Source organism: Pteropus alecto, unplaced genomic scaffold (assembly GCF_000325575.1).
Source record: "Pteropus alecto unplaced genomic scaffold, ASM32557v1 scaffold106, whole genome shotgun sequence".
Lineage (NCBI taxonomy): Eukaryota > Metazoa > Chordata > Mammalia > Chiroptera > Pteropodidae > Pteropus > Pteropus alecto.
The window spans coordinates 15,554,091-15,568,264 of record NW_006442103.1 but is presented as its reverse complement, the minus strand read 5'-3'; the positions used below and the strand labels follow the sequence as shown (position 1 = coordinate 15,568,264).

The following is a 14,174-nucleotide window of genomic DNA, read 5'->3' as shown; positions in this document are numbered from 1 at the left end:
AATAAATAAGGCCATTTTAAAGTGATAATTGTTAAAAGAATATTAAATGGAGAAATAGAATAGTGGGTACTAGTGAAGAAAGTAAGTTAGAAGAAAGGTTCTTCGCATAAACTGTTCAGAGAAAGCTTCCGAAAGGACATAGTTGGAACCGAGACTGGAATGATGAGAAGGAGCGAGGGATGAACGGATCTGGAAGAGGAGCAATCCCAGCAGAGCGAACAGCAAATGCAATGGCCCTGAGGATGAAGAAGGTGGCCCGTGTGGCTGCAGCTCGGGAAGGGGAAATGAATGACACGGGAGGAGGTCGCAGAGGTAGGCATAATCCAGACTGTGTGAGAATTCTGTAAGGTCACAGTAAAACTCTAAGTGTGACGGGAAGTCATGAAGGATTTTAAGGAATGCAACATACGATTTAAGGGATAAAGCATGCCATTTAGAAAGACTGCCTAGGCATCAGCATGGCAAATGAATTACAGTGTGGTCAAGTCCAAACACAAAGTCCCTAGGAGTCCAGCGGCTTGCTCTTTCATGTAAAAACTCTCTGGCCACAAACTGCATTCACGGTGCATTCAAATACTTTTCAAAACACTAAATTCTAAACAGATTTTTCACGTATTTTATGCACAGCCTCACAGGAACAATCTAAAATGTTAAATCTGATACTTTTATATAGTCTAACTCCTCAGAAAAATAAGAAAATCCCTAATAACAAGATATAATACTGAGGACAGAAAAGCTCCAACTATAAAAAGGTGATGAGCTGCCAAACACCAACCAGCTCATAATTTCATGCAAGTGCTATGCAAGTGTTTCAACTTCAACTTTCACATTTACCCACATATTTACTCTTTCAGGTTCTCTTCATTTCTTTATGTATATCTGCCTTTCCATTTACTGTCATTAAAAAGTTTCTTTAACCTTTCTGGTAATAGAGGCCTGATGGCAATAAATTCTCTAAGTTTCCTATTTGGCTAAAAATGTCAATTTCACCTTCAGTTTTGAAAAATAGTTTCAGTGGTTATAGAATTCTAGATTGACTTTTTTCAGCACTTTCAAGAGGAACTGCATCGTCTCCTGGCTTGCACTGCTGTGGACACAAAGCAAGCAGTACCTCTAACCCTGTTCCCTGTGCATGATGTGTTTTTTTCCTCCGGCTGTTTTTAAGACTTTTTTTCTTTTTCATTGATTTTCAGCCATTCATTAGGTTTATGGATGTTTATCTTGTTTGGGTTTCATCAAGTGTCTGGAGTCTGCGAGTTTATAGTTCATAAAATTTTTGGCCATTACCTCAAATAGTTTTTTCTGCCATTCCTCTTACCCCTAGCCCAAACCACTCCATTATACATATGATAAACATCTGATATTGTCCCACAGGTCACTGGCTGTGTTCTTTTTATTTCTGTGTGTGTTTCAATTTGGGTGGTTTCTATTGCTCTGTCTTCAAGCTCACTGACCTTTTCCGAAGCAGTGTCAAATCTGCTGGTAAGCTTGTCAAGTGATTTTATTTCATGTATTTCTCAGCACTAGAAGTTCCATTAGGTTCTTTAAAAATACCTCTCTTCTCATTATGTTCACATTTCCTTTTAAATCCCTGAGCATGACTGTAACAGCTATTTTAAAGTCCTTTACTGCTATCTCTATTATCTCTGTTGTTTCTGTGTATGTTTCTATTTACGGTTTTTTTCCTCCTTATTATGGGTTACATTCTCCTGCTTCTCTGCATTAGTAATTTTTTACTGGATTCTGAAAAATATGAAAATATGTTGTTGAATAACTGAATTTTATTTTCTTCCCTTAAAGCATTTTTGATTTTCTTTGATAGACAGTTAAATAACTGTGGACAGTTTAGTCCTTTCAAGGATTATTTTTAGGCTTTCCTTAGACAGGTCTATAGTTGTCTTTACTTTACTAAGACATGACCTTGCCGTAGTTTCAATTCAATATCTCCAGTGTTCAAAAACATGCTGTAATGTTTAACTGGCCAATTTGGTCAACTCCTTTATTATTCTCATAGTTTTTTTAGGTGATCATCTTTTTTTCCTCAAAAGCAATCATATAATCCATAATTAAAATTTTGTATCCATTCCATTATCTTTATTCCTTTTTCTTATTTGATTACAGTTGTCAAAACTTCCAGAAATATATTAAACACTGTCTGGTTCCTGATTTTAATGAGACATCTCTAACGCTTCATTAAATCTTTTGTTAAATAAAGACTTGTTGTTAAATGAAAATGACAAGTGAATAGTCCAAGGGCGTGGGTGCATATATAAGAACATGTCTGGAGGATACTCAAGAAATTTTTAATAGTGGTTTCCCTGCAAAACTAGGGGTTTGGAATCAAAGGTTTACTTCATATTAAGTATATGCTATTTCAATGCATGTACATTACCCAATACATGTATTTATTTTTCTAATTAAAACATCTAGCTACATAAAAAGAGAAAAGAAAGTGAAGGAGAAAAAGAGGGGAGGGTAGAGAGAGAGAGATACAGACAGCCAGCCAGACCGACAGAAATGAGGGAGGGAGAGAAGGAAAGAAGAGGCAGAAAGGGGAGAGGAATCCATTTTACTGTTGCTTACGCAGTCTGAGAAGGAAGGAGAGATACAGTTAAGAAGGTGAATACTGATTACTACTTAGAAGTGAGCAGCCGGCATGGTAGAGCATGTTTTGTTTGATACAAAAATTGGGTCGCATTCTTCTCTATGCTGCTTTTTCACTTAGCACATCGCAAGTATTATTTTCCAAAAACGCACTTCCAGAACATCATTTCAAATGGCTGTGTCGCATTCCACTGTATGGACATGCCACCCCTTTGTATTTAATGTGTTTTATCCTATTTTTATTAATATAAATATCACTGCCATAAACATCCTTACAATTAAATCTTTTACATACTTCACTTACTTAAGATAAATTCCCAGAAGGAAAATTACAGTGTCAAACATCAGGCACATTTCAAAGTGTCTGAAACCTACTGTCAGTCTACCTGCCGAGTTACTCAAATGTCCAATTCCGAAAACTAGATGTGGTTATCATTTCCTCACTCCGCCCATCCTAAATGCCATTGTTCTCTTTCTGTCAATTTTCTAGGTAAGAAAATGGAACCTTATTTTAAATCTAAATTCTTTTTGATTACTAAAGTGCTGAAGATTTTTTATTTTTTAATGGTATTTCTTTTTTGAATCATCCATTCGTGTATTTTAAGAGTTTTTTAAGTAATTGGTGGGTATTTTTCATAACAGTCTGTAAAAGCTATTTATATATTAAGAATGATACCCATATGCCTTCAATACCATTACTACTATTAACACTTTTCCTAGTTTGTTATTCCCCTTAAATTTTATTCATGAGGTCTTATACTATCTTTAAGTTCAACATGATTGAAAAATTCAAGAGAAGCAAGCATATGTTTAAAATTTAAATATTTCCTGAAGTAAAACTTTGTCAAATGCCTGCTTCTTCTCCCCCTTTGATTGAGTTCTCTAAATTTTAAGGTGTAAAATCTTTTTAATGGTCATAATTTTACCCACTTACTACTTCCTCAGCAATAAAGAGATCCAAACTAAGTATTTATCCAAAATCACATAGACAATTTCCTCTTAGAACCCCTCCCTGAACCTTGGATGCCAACAGAATTTCCTTCTATGGTCGAGCTGGAGAATTCAGTGACATAGCAGTCTGAAGGTTATACAGAAGATCCCAAAGCTGTTGGCTGGCGAGTACTGACTGCAATCAACGTGATGAGGTCATCGGAGAAAGGGAAGTTTACTTTTATTTATGAAAATTAGAGAGTTTTCATGGAGCACTTTAACTTGCTTTTGTAAAAGACTAAGATATTAATAGGTGATACAGATCAGGTAGGGCATCTTGAGTGGAGGAAATAATTTAACTTAAAAGAGATGTGCAGATGAGAAAATACAGGAGAAAAGCTGGGGCTTTTAGAGAAAAGGCTGGTGATGAAATACAGGGAACAAGTATATATGAACCTCTAGATGCCTCAGTTAATTCTTTAAGTAAGGAGATTTATGAAAGGACGAAGGTGCTATTTCTGTGAGGAGGCTGGACCTTTAACTAGAAAGCTCGCCCTGGAGTTACTGAGAGTGTAAACGAACAGGTATGACTGAAATATTTCTATAATTTACATAAAGTGGTACAATATTAATTCTATTAATATTAATTCCATAATTCTATAATATCAATAACCCAAAACTAATTACATACAGAGTGATTCCTACAGCAACCACTAAAAAAGCTAATAAATAAAAATCCTGATAAACTAAAATATATTCATCAACTCAAAAGACATTAAATGTAAAGAAATGAAGAAAAAAGAGAACTTAAATCAGACTGCATCACTAATTACATGTTAATGAACTAAAAGGCAGATATTGTCAAACTGGCAAGATCCAACTATAAGCTGTTTCCAAAAAGACTATAATTAAATGACACAGTTAGGATGAAAATAAGTGAGTAAAGATATACATGACAATAGTATAAGAATGGTGGAATAGCTACATTGACATCTGATAAAACAAACTTCAAGACAAAAATATTACCAGAGATGAAAAAGGACACATTGTAATAATAAAAGGGTGAAGTCATCAGAAAGATATATCATTACTATGTAAGTACTTAAGAGTAAAGCTTCAAAGTACATGAAAACATAACAGAAATAAAGGGAGAAGGAGACAATCATAGTTGGAATAGTTTAATACCTCATCTTAGCAACTCATAAACAAGTATATCATTAATTGACCAATTAACTAAAAATCAGAAAAGATACAGATGATCTGAACAACACCATCAACTACCTTACCCTAACTGATATTTACAGAACATTACACCCAACAACTGCAGAGGATGAATTCATTTATATTTACCAACGAAGAGCGTATGCTGAGCCATAACCAAGTCACAATAAATTTAAAAGAACTGAAATTATACAAAGTATCTTCTATAATCATAATTAAATTAAATCATAAATCCAAGCAACAAGATACCTCAGAAATCTCCTAACATTTGGCAAATTGATCATAATTATAAATAACTGATATGCAAAAGAAAATATCCTAGAAGAAATTAGAAAATATTTTGAACCAAATGAGAATGAAGAAACAACATATTAAAATTTCTGGGATGCAGCCAAAGCAGTCCTTAGAGAGAAATTTATAGCTTTAAATTTTTTATAGGGAAAAAAATGTTTATTAGGGAAAAAAAATGAGAGAAAGCTCTAAAATCAAAGGCCTATGTTTCAAATGCAAAAAGCTTTAAAAAGAGTGAAATAACCCTAAGTAAAGAAGCAGAAATCAATGAAACAGAAAACAAAAATAAATCAATGAAACAGAAAACGAAAATAAAAGAACTGAAGTTAACTAAACATAACTAAAGGCAAAAGTCAGTTCTTTTTAAATAAATAAAAGAAAATATTATATAACCATACAGGTGAGGGAGAGAAATCTAGATTTAGGAGAACAAGCAAAAAATACTGGGATAAAATTAAGGCAGGTGAACTGTTTCAAAGTAAAGAACATATTTAAAAATCAGAAAATGTTTTAAAGAAATATGTCTCTGCATATATGCAGAGAAAAACAATTTAAGTCTTAAAATGTATGGCGGGGGCAGATCATTAGGAATCCTAAGACTAAGAAGGTCCAAAAAATCAATTAATCTAATTCTTTCAGAACAGAAATAGCCACATTAAAAAGAGAATTTACCTTTTCAGATTCACCATTGCCCAGGGAATCCCAGTAGGTGTGTTAAAGGCAGGAAGCAGTTTCTCAGCCAACTGGACTGCTTTAATCTTGAAAATCTAAGATAAAAACATGAATATTTATAAATAACAGTCATCAATTCATAAATTAAAGCCATTGCCATTTGCTGGTCTCTCGTATGATGCATACCACAACGTACTGGAGACATGAAGGAAGCACAGAAAGGAAAACAGCATCTCTTTGGTACCATGCAGCACACAGTAATCGGAAAAAAATGTTTGTACAATGGATAATGAGAAAAGCTACCAAATGTGTAATGGCCTAAAACTACAATTTACTGAAAGGGAAGGACATGGTTTTGGTGTTGATAGTATCTACATTTTCAGCTGGCAAAAGATCTAAGAGAAAACATCAGACTGTGAAATGTTTATCCAAGGTATACAAGCTTAGTAAAAATATTAAAACAAAAGAAAGAGATGCAACTCATTTGGGATAAATGCCCATGAAGTACTCTAAGCATATTTATGTCTCAACATTTTCCATCAAGGCTTATGCAAATTATAAAAGGGAAAAAAATGTTTGAGTTCTCATTCCAAGTTTAATTAGAGAGCTATAAATGCTTCATCCCTCGGTCCCAACTGCTGCTTTTTTTGGTACCCAAAGCAATAAATTACCTAAATATCAGTAGTTTCCAAACTTTTAAAATCATGTACTATTACCAAGATATATATTGCAAAATTTCCAATATTCTTAGCATAGTGAAACAGATAGGCTGGTGTACCCCACTTTGGAGACTACTGACTTAAGGCTCCAAACTGAGACTGGGTCATAATATCCTACATGCCTCAAGCCTATCTCCTCAAACGGATTTCAGATTGACTGGTTATTGAAGTTCCACCTTTTCACCGCAGTCAACGGTTTTCAATAAAATATTATTCAATTCTTCAAATAAGTAACGTACAGAACTGATCAAAATTCTAAGCTAAGATTATATGAAATAAAGTACAATAGTATTGGGGGTAGAATACTAGAGAGAAATATGTACAAGTCGACAAAGAAATATGATGTTAAGATATTTTACGAGGTTCCTTAAACCTCGTAAGGTTTAAAAGCTCTTGGCAGAACTTTTAATTAGACAGTCTTACAAAACAACAATTTACCATTTCCTTAAATACCTATTCTAACACAAAAATCTCAATTAAAAAATGTAACAATTTAAGGTGAAAGTTTTAATAATTTTCTCATATTCAGTCCATTAATTAAGAAAAACAAATATAAATTTGGTTCTCTGTATTAACATTTATATGTTGGTAAAGACAAATTACATTCTATAATAAACAACCGTTGCTTCATGAGGACAAAGGGACTAAATTCTTATTTAAGAACTAATATTAGTGTCATGTATTTACATTAATCACATTTTTATATTACACCTTTTCTACATATAAAACTAATAATCGAAATGGTAAAATGTCTTACAAACTTTTTCTAAATGAAAAACACTCTTATTTCACTTCCAGAAGTAACTGATGACATATTTCTAATTTTCAGCTACCTGTGTCATTAATAAGTTAACATATAAAGTAACCTGTTATTATACACAGCCCCCCAAAACAATATCCTGTCACTGAGAAAAATTTCCTTATATAGTATGCTTATCTTAATTTATTCACAAATATACAAACTCTTTAATGAGAAATATATCATAGCCTTACATTTTCTACTTCAGAACCATATTTTGGTAGATAACAGCAACAGCTAATTTAAAACAAATTAGTTTTTAGTATGCAATGCAGGCAAATAAAACAAAATCCAAAATGTATCAATTCCTTCCCATTCCTATCCCTTAACTACATAGTTCTTTCTACAAGGCAAATAGCTATCAGCTTCCTGAACAGCTCATAAATATTTTGTGCATGTTCCACACAGGGGGGCACCCCCCCAGGCAAAGTCCACACACACACACACACACACACACACACTGTCCACCACCTCCTTCTCCTTAGTGGCTGCAGAACTTCCCCTTTTGTGGATGTAACGTAACTTATTTAGTCAGTCCCCTATTGACAGACATTTGTTTCCAAACTATGTGACTACAGAAGATAAATTCCAGAAGTGGAACTATTAGATCAATGGGCATTTTCATTTGTAATTTTGATATTTAATGCCAATTTGTCCTCTACACGTTTTACTAATTTATATTCCTACCAGAATTCAAGTGGCTGGTTCCCTGTATTTTTAACACAAAAGGTACCAAATTTTTCTTGCTGCCAAACTGAGAGTTGAAAAGGGATACTCCACTGTCATTTTTATTTTCATTTCTTTTATTATGAACGTGGCAGCTACTCAACTCAACCTCATTCAAATCTCCCTTCGATCACACCTCCATACACTGCAAAGGACGGGAAATACGTAGCATTTCCCAGACTCCGCTCCAGCTAAGGTTCTAGATATGGCCTGGGCATTGCCAAGTATACACAAATATGCAGTATCTGGAAGGAAGAAGTGAGCGAGCCGCGGCAGCAGTCTTGGGAGTACGGTGGCGAAAGGGTCTGTTCCTTCTGTGGCAGCTCTAGCAGCAGTGTCAGTGACCGGTCCCCATCTTCACAGGTACCTTGTGGGCAACGAAGGCAATGGAGCTGGTGCCCGATCAGCCACATGGTATGCCTGGGCGTTCCTCCTGATGCCGGGTCCCAAGCTACGTAACAAAAATATCTGATTTCATGGCCCTCCCAAACATTCTGTTAGCTGGTCACTGCCCTTTAATAAATCACGAGGTCAAACAGCTTTTGTTTTCTGCAACGAAGACTCTTGACAGGTAAGATGAGGAAAGTGAATTATTCACTTATTTAAGAGCTTCAATAGTATTTAAATGAAGACTTCTAAAACATTTCGTTTATTTACTGAAAAAAAATTGTATGTACTCAATGCCTGTTACATAAATTCTCTGACTTATTTGTATCGGACCAAATTATAGGTAATGGAACTATGCTAAAACTGGTCCTGGGTATAGAAGAATTAAGACTGGGAGAATTATACCTAGGTCTGGAAGAACTGGAAGAAATGGGATTAAAGAGAGTGTGAAAGATTATAGAGCACTTTAAATTACAAGTAACGAAATTTAAAGTGACACAACAGATTACAAGGACCATGACAGATTCTTAAGGACAGCGATATCAGAATCCAGGTATGTTTTTAATTGTTTTCTTTATTGGATTATTTATTTTAGGTAATATTCTTGCAGCCTATTTTCAGCCTTGCAGTCAGAGTGAGAATGTTAAACAGAAGTAGCATTGAGAAAGCTGAAATGATTCCCTGTCTTGTTCGGAGTAGAAACCAGTCTTTAAAAGGACACAAATCTTTCTAAGTGATGGATTTCTATCATTTCTGCGGCCTCACTCCCTGCTTTGTTCCTCCTCCAACAACCTACTTCCAGCCCACTCGCCTCTTTCGTTGATCTCTGAGATGCCATTTGTGCTTCTGCTTCACTGTCTTTTCATCTGCTGTTCCTTTCAACTAAATGCTCTTATATGTGAGATATTCACATGGCTCTCTCACCTCCTTTAGGTCTTTCGCAAATGCTACCTTTGCACACGCTCCCTGAAATTTAAAGGTCCTTATCCCCTTCTATGCTTTACTTTTCTCCTTAGCACTTATCACTGACAGTGTATGTATGTATACGTATACGTGTGTAAACACACACACTCTCCGATGTATCTATGTTGTCTATTGTCTGTTACCCCACAGCAGAATGTAAGCCATAAATGGGCAGAAATTGGTTTTGTTTTATTCACTGTTGTACTTAAAAATTAAAAGCACCTTGCATATAAGAAGTGCTCAACAAATGTTGAATGAATTAATTTAAGAAGCTAAACGGTACAGAGATTTATAATAAACAAGTAAATTTTCTCTCTCTTCATACCAAACCCATCTCCCTGAGATATTTGATGTTAACATACAAGGTTTTAAGCACTTTTAAAGATATTCTTCGAAAATGCTGGGATGATGACAATGATGATAATGACAAACACATACATTAACCCATTTAATCTTCACAACAACCCAATTTGGTAAGTATTATTGTTACTCCCATGTTACAGAGCAGGAAAAAGGCATAAGACTGAAGTTAACTTGCCCAAGGCCATACGCTAGTGGGTGGTGAGCCTGAACTTAAAGCCAGGCAGTCCAGCTCTAGAGTCCATGCTCTTGCTTGACTAATTCACTCTACTGTTGACCTCTGAACAATACTTACATGGTAGACGTGCGCAATTTAAACCCGTATTGTTCAAGGGTCAACTGTATTTTCAATCTGCAGTTGGGAATCTACATATATGAAGGCCCAACTCAAGTCATAGGAGGATTTTCGACTGTGCAGTGGGTTAGCGCCCTTAACCCCTGCATTGTTCAAGGGTTAACTATATTAAATACAGATACAGACATCTAAATATCAATGATTAGATCTGGACGTAGATATTGTGTTATAAGGCAGTGAACTGACTTTGACTCCTGAAAACCCTGCAAATGACTGATGCCAGTGTCCTGTCCTCAACAGCCCTGCTCAGCTCCTGCGGACTCCTGCCCATGGCTTCTTTTATATAATCAATCCATCTCATAATTGGTCCTCCTCTTCTCCTGCTGCTTTACATCTTCTCAGCGTTACCGTCTTTTCCAAAGAACCCTGCCTTCTCATGATGTGTCTGAAGGAGGACAGTTTGTTTTGTTATTTTGGCCTCCAGTGATGTTTCAGGCTTAACCGCTCTGGGACCCACTTGTTCGTCTTTCTGGTCGTCCAGAGTATCCACGGTGCTCTCCTCCAACACCATCTTTCAAATGAATCAAGTTGGTTTCCTATCAGCCTTCTTCACTGTTCAACTTTTGCATCTGTACATAGTAACTGGGAATCCGGGGGTGTGGGTGATCTTGGCCTTGGTCTCTAATGACACATCTTTGCTCGGTGGTCTTTTTCCTAATCTTCCATTACTGGCCTTCCAAGTCTCATTCTGAGTCGCAGCCTCCTTTTGGTTGATTGGCTACAGTCCCCATGTGAATTGATGACTGAACCAAGGAAAGCAAAACCTTTAACCATTTCAATGTCTTCACTATGTTAAAATTATGTGTTTCTTCTATAGTCATGAGTTTTGTCTTCTTGATGTTCAAATGCAACCCTGCTTTGACACTTTCCTCGGAAGTCATTTCAAGTCACTGCTACTTCCTGCCAGTAAAATGGTGTCATCTACATACCTTAAGTTACTGATATTTCTTCCACCAATTTTCACTCCTTTTTCCTTTGAGTCTAGCCTAGTTTTTGTATATGTTCTGCATACAGATTAAACAAATAGAGAGATAAAATTCACCCTTGGCTAACACTTTTGCCTACAGAAAACTATTCTGTCCCTCCATATTCTGTTCTGACAGTGGCTTCCTGGCCACAATACAGGTTACTCATCGGGACAACCGAGTGCCAGGCCCCTTTTATTTCAGAGCAACCCAGAGCTTTTCATGATCGATGCAGTCGAAGGCTTCACTGTAGTCTATAAAACATATACTAACCTTCTGAAATTCTTTGGAGCACTCCAGTATCCAACGAATGCTCGCAAGTAGGTCTCGAGTGCTTCTTTTCTAAATCCAGCTTGAATATCCAGCACTTCCCATTCCGTATAAGGTAGAGCCTTCGTTGAATCACCTTGAGCATCACTTTACTTGCACGAGAAATTAGAGCAATGGTCCCAGAGTTTCTGCACTCTTTGGCATCTCTTTTCTTGATGATAAGATGTATACCGGATATTTCCAGTCTGAAGGCCATCATTTTGTTTTCCATATTTGTTGACATATTCCTGTTAGGATTTTGACATTTCATTCTCTGTGGCTTGAAATAAATCTATCGTTACCCTAGCTACCTCGGGTGATTTATTTCTTCCCAATAATTTCAGGGCAGCTTTCACTGCATTTCTTAGAATTACAGGTTTTTCCTCATAGGTATTTTGTTCAAAGGTATCTGTCATCCTTTTGTCTCTTCTGTATAGATTTTCACTCTACTGTTTCCACATTCTGTTTATTTTCTCCTCATCAGATAATGTTCTTCCTTGTTGGTCATTCAATATTCCTAACCCAGGTTTGAATTTCTTTTATTTCTTGAATCTTTTGGTAGAATCTCATTTTTCTTTTTTTGTTCTCTTCTATAGTCTTACACGGACAATTGTAATAGTTCTCTTTATCTCTAAGTGACAGTTGTTGAAAAATCGCATTCAGGATTTAACCCTGTTTTTGTCACCTTTTACTTTTGTCTCTCACCTGTCTAACAACTTTTAGATTTCTTCTGTCATCCGTCTCGATTCTTCTTTCCTTTTTACTTCTGGCACTGCATTTTCACATTCTTTCCTAATAATAATTCTAGTTTTAGTCCACAGTTCTTCTTGTTCTCAGTCAATTATGTTAACAATGCAATCTGTTCATGTGGACTTTAAATCCATCAGGAATGTCACTGACATTGCATTTTGGCACTACGGTTCTTTCGATGTTCTTCGGTTTTACCCTGATGTTTGATGTTAACAGTTCACGGTCAGTACCAATCTGTTGCTCATCTTGTTTTGGCAAAGAGAATACAGTTTTTCCACCTCCTGCTTCCAATTACATAGTCTATCTGATTTCTGTATTGGCCATTTGGTGATGTCCATGTATACAGTCATCTGTTCAGTCATTTGAAGCATGTGTTGGTCGTAACCAGCTGTTAGCTTCGCAGAAATCCACGAGCCAATCTCCTGCTTCATTTCTGACTCTTAGCACAAATTTTCCAATGACATCTGATTCTGCTTTACTTCCTACTTTTGCACTCCAGTCACCTATAATTATCAGCATGTCTTCTTTCGGTGTGTGGTCAGGTTTTTCTTGGATGCCTGTGTAAAAGCTTTCAATTTCCTCTTCTTCAGCCTCTGTAGCTGGAGCATAGACTTGAATGATGGTTACATTAAAAGGTTTTTCCAGAAGCAGGACTGATATGAAGCGGCCTGTGCTACGGCTCGCCTCAGTATTAAAGCCGCTCCATTTCTTCCTTTTGTTCATCTCCAGGGTAGAACACTTTGTAGTTGCCTGACTAGAAGCGCCCCATTCCAGCCCATTTTAGTTCACGAATTCCAAGCACTGCAGTGTTTAACGTTCCTTTTCTTGTGTTACAATCTCCAGTTTACTTTGGTCCGTGTTTCTTACGTTCCATGTTCTGCCTGCACGTGTTGTGCAGCATCGTATTTTCCTCTCAGCTCTGCGCATGCACGTAAGCCTCCAGACGCCCGTCAGCCCTGGACTAATTGCATCGTTAGCGACAGTGCCATTTGTACTTGTTCTCTGCTCTTTCCCAGTAATAGTTTGAGTGCTTTTTGACCTGGGAGTCGCATTTTTCAGCGCTACCTCATGCTTCATTTTGGCCTGTCTCATCACAGGGTTTTCAAGGTAAAACCGAAGATTAAAACGAAAAAAGAGAGAGAATAAGAAAATACAGCAGCGGTTTAACACCGCCTTCTGCTGCGCAGTATGTGGGTCCAAACCGCGCGTGCGTGAGTCCATGGTCTTGCAATCACCAAATGCCTATGAATGCAAGCTCCCCTGTGGGCAGACACAGGTACAGACATAGACACATTAAGACTAAATAATATGTAGACATAGATGTATCCCTACATCTTGCATTATTTATTTTTACAGTTAATAATTAAATTTCTCAAAATATTTCACTAACCTACTACATACCTCTTTGTCCTATGTTTTACCTCCTCCCTCCTGAATGACAGTTTGGCTCATGTAAAACTGGGCTGGCAGTTCTATTATCTCAGCTGTTTGAAGACGCCACCAATGTTTTCTGGCATCTGCTGCTGCTGAGAACTCCGCTCTCAGGTGTGTCATTCTTTTGTAAGTAATCAGCCCTTTCTCTCTGGTAGCTTTCCTCCTTGTTCTGGATATCTTTTCAAATATTAATTACCTATTCTATCATTTATTCCATTAAACTCATCTGACTCCTACCAAACATACTTTGAAACTTCTCACTCTATTTTATATCTCTCAACTCTTTTTCTTAATTTCTCACTTTGACTGTACTGCATTTTGGATGAGTTTTCATTTTCACCGTGAACAGGAGTCTCCTTAAAGGCTGGACAGGTGTTCCTTAGGCCCATGTAGAGGGTACTACAAAACTGCTGGTTAACACAGTGGTAGAAACACATTCACACCCACCTCCCACACAAAATTAGCCTGCAAGCAATATTTCAAAACTCATGACGAAACCTAAGATTTTATTCTACTTGCATGCTAACAAGCTAGCCTGCCAGTTATATAAACACTGGCAGAAAACAGAAAACCACTGGGCAAGAGATTTTTTAAAAACTATATTATTCATGGCAAAAGAATAGCCAAAGCTTCAAGTTCATTTACATTGGCTGTACATGCCCCACCATCACCTGCCAAATCCTACAGGG

The 14,174-nt window shown here is 36.6% G+C and overlaps 1 protein-coding gene across 3 annotated transcripts in view; it reads right to left on the bottom strand.

Moving 5' to 3' along the window:
* MAN1A2 (mannosidase alpha class 1A member 2) overlaps positions 1–14,174 on the bottom strand; it is a 273,987-nt gene that overhangs the window by 41,974 nt on the left and 217,839 nt on the right. For all 3 annotated transcript variants that reach the window (XM_025052328.1, XM_006919680.2, XM_025052327.1), the window contains one exon: positions 5,719–5,813. In XM_025052328.1, the coding sequence (XP_024908096.1) occupies positions 5,719–5,813 (95 nt within the window). The remainder of the gene's footprint in view (positions 1–5,718; positions 5,814–14,174) is intronic.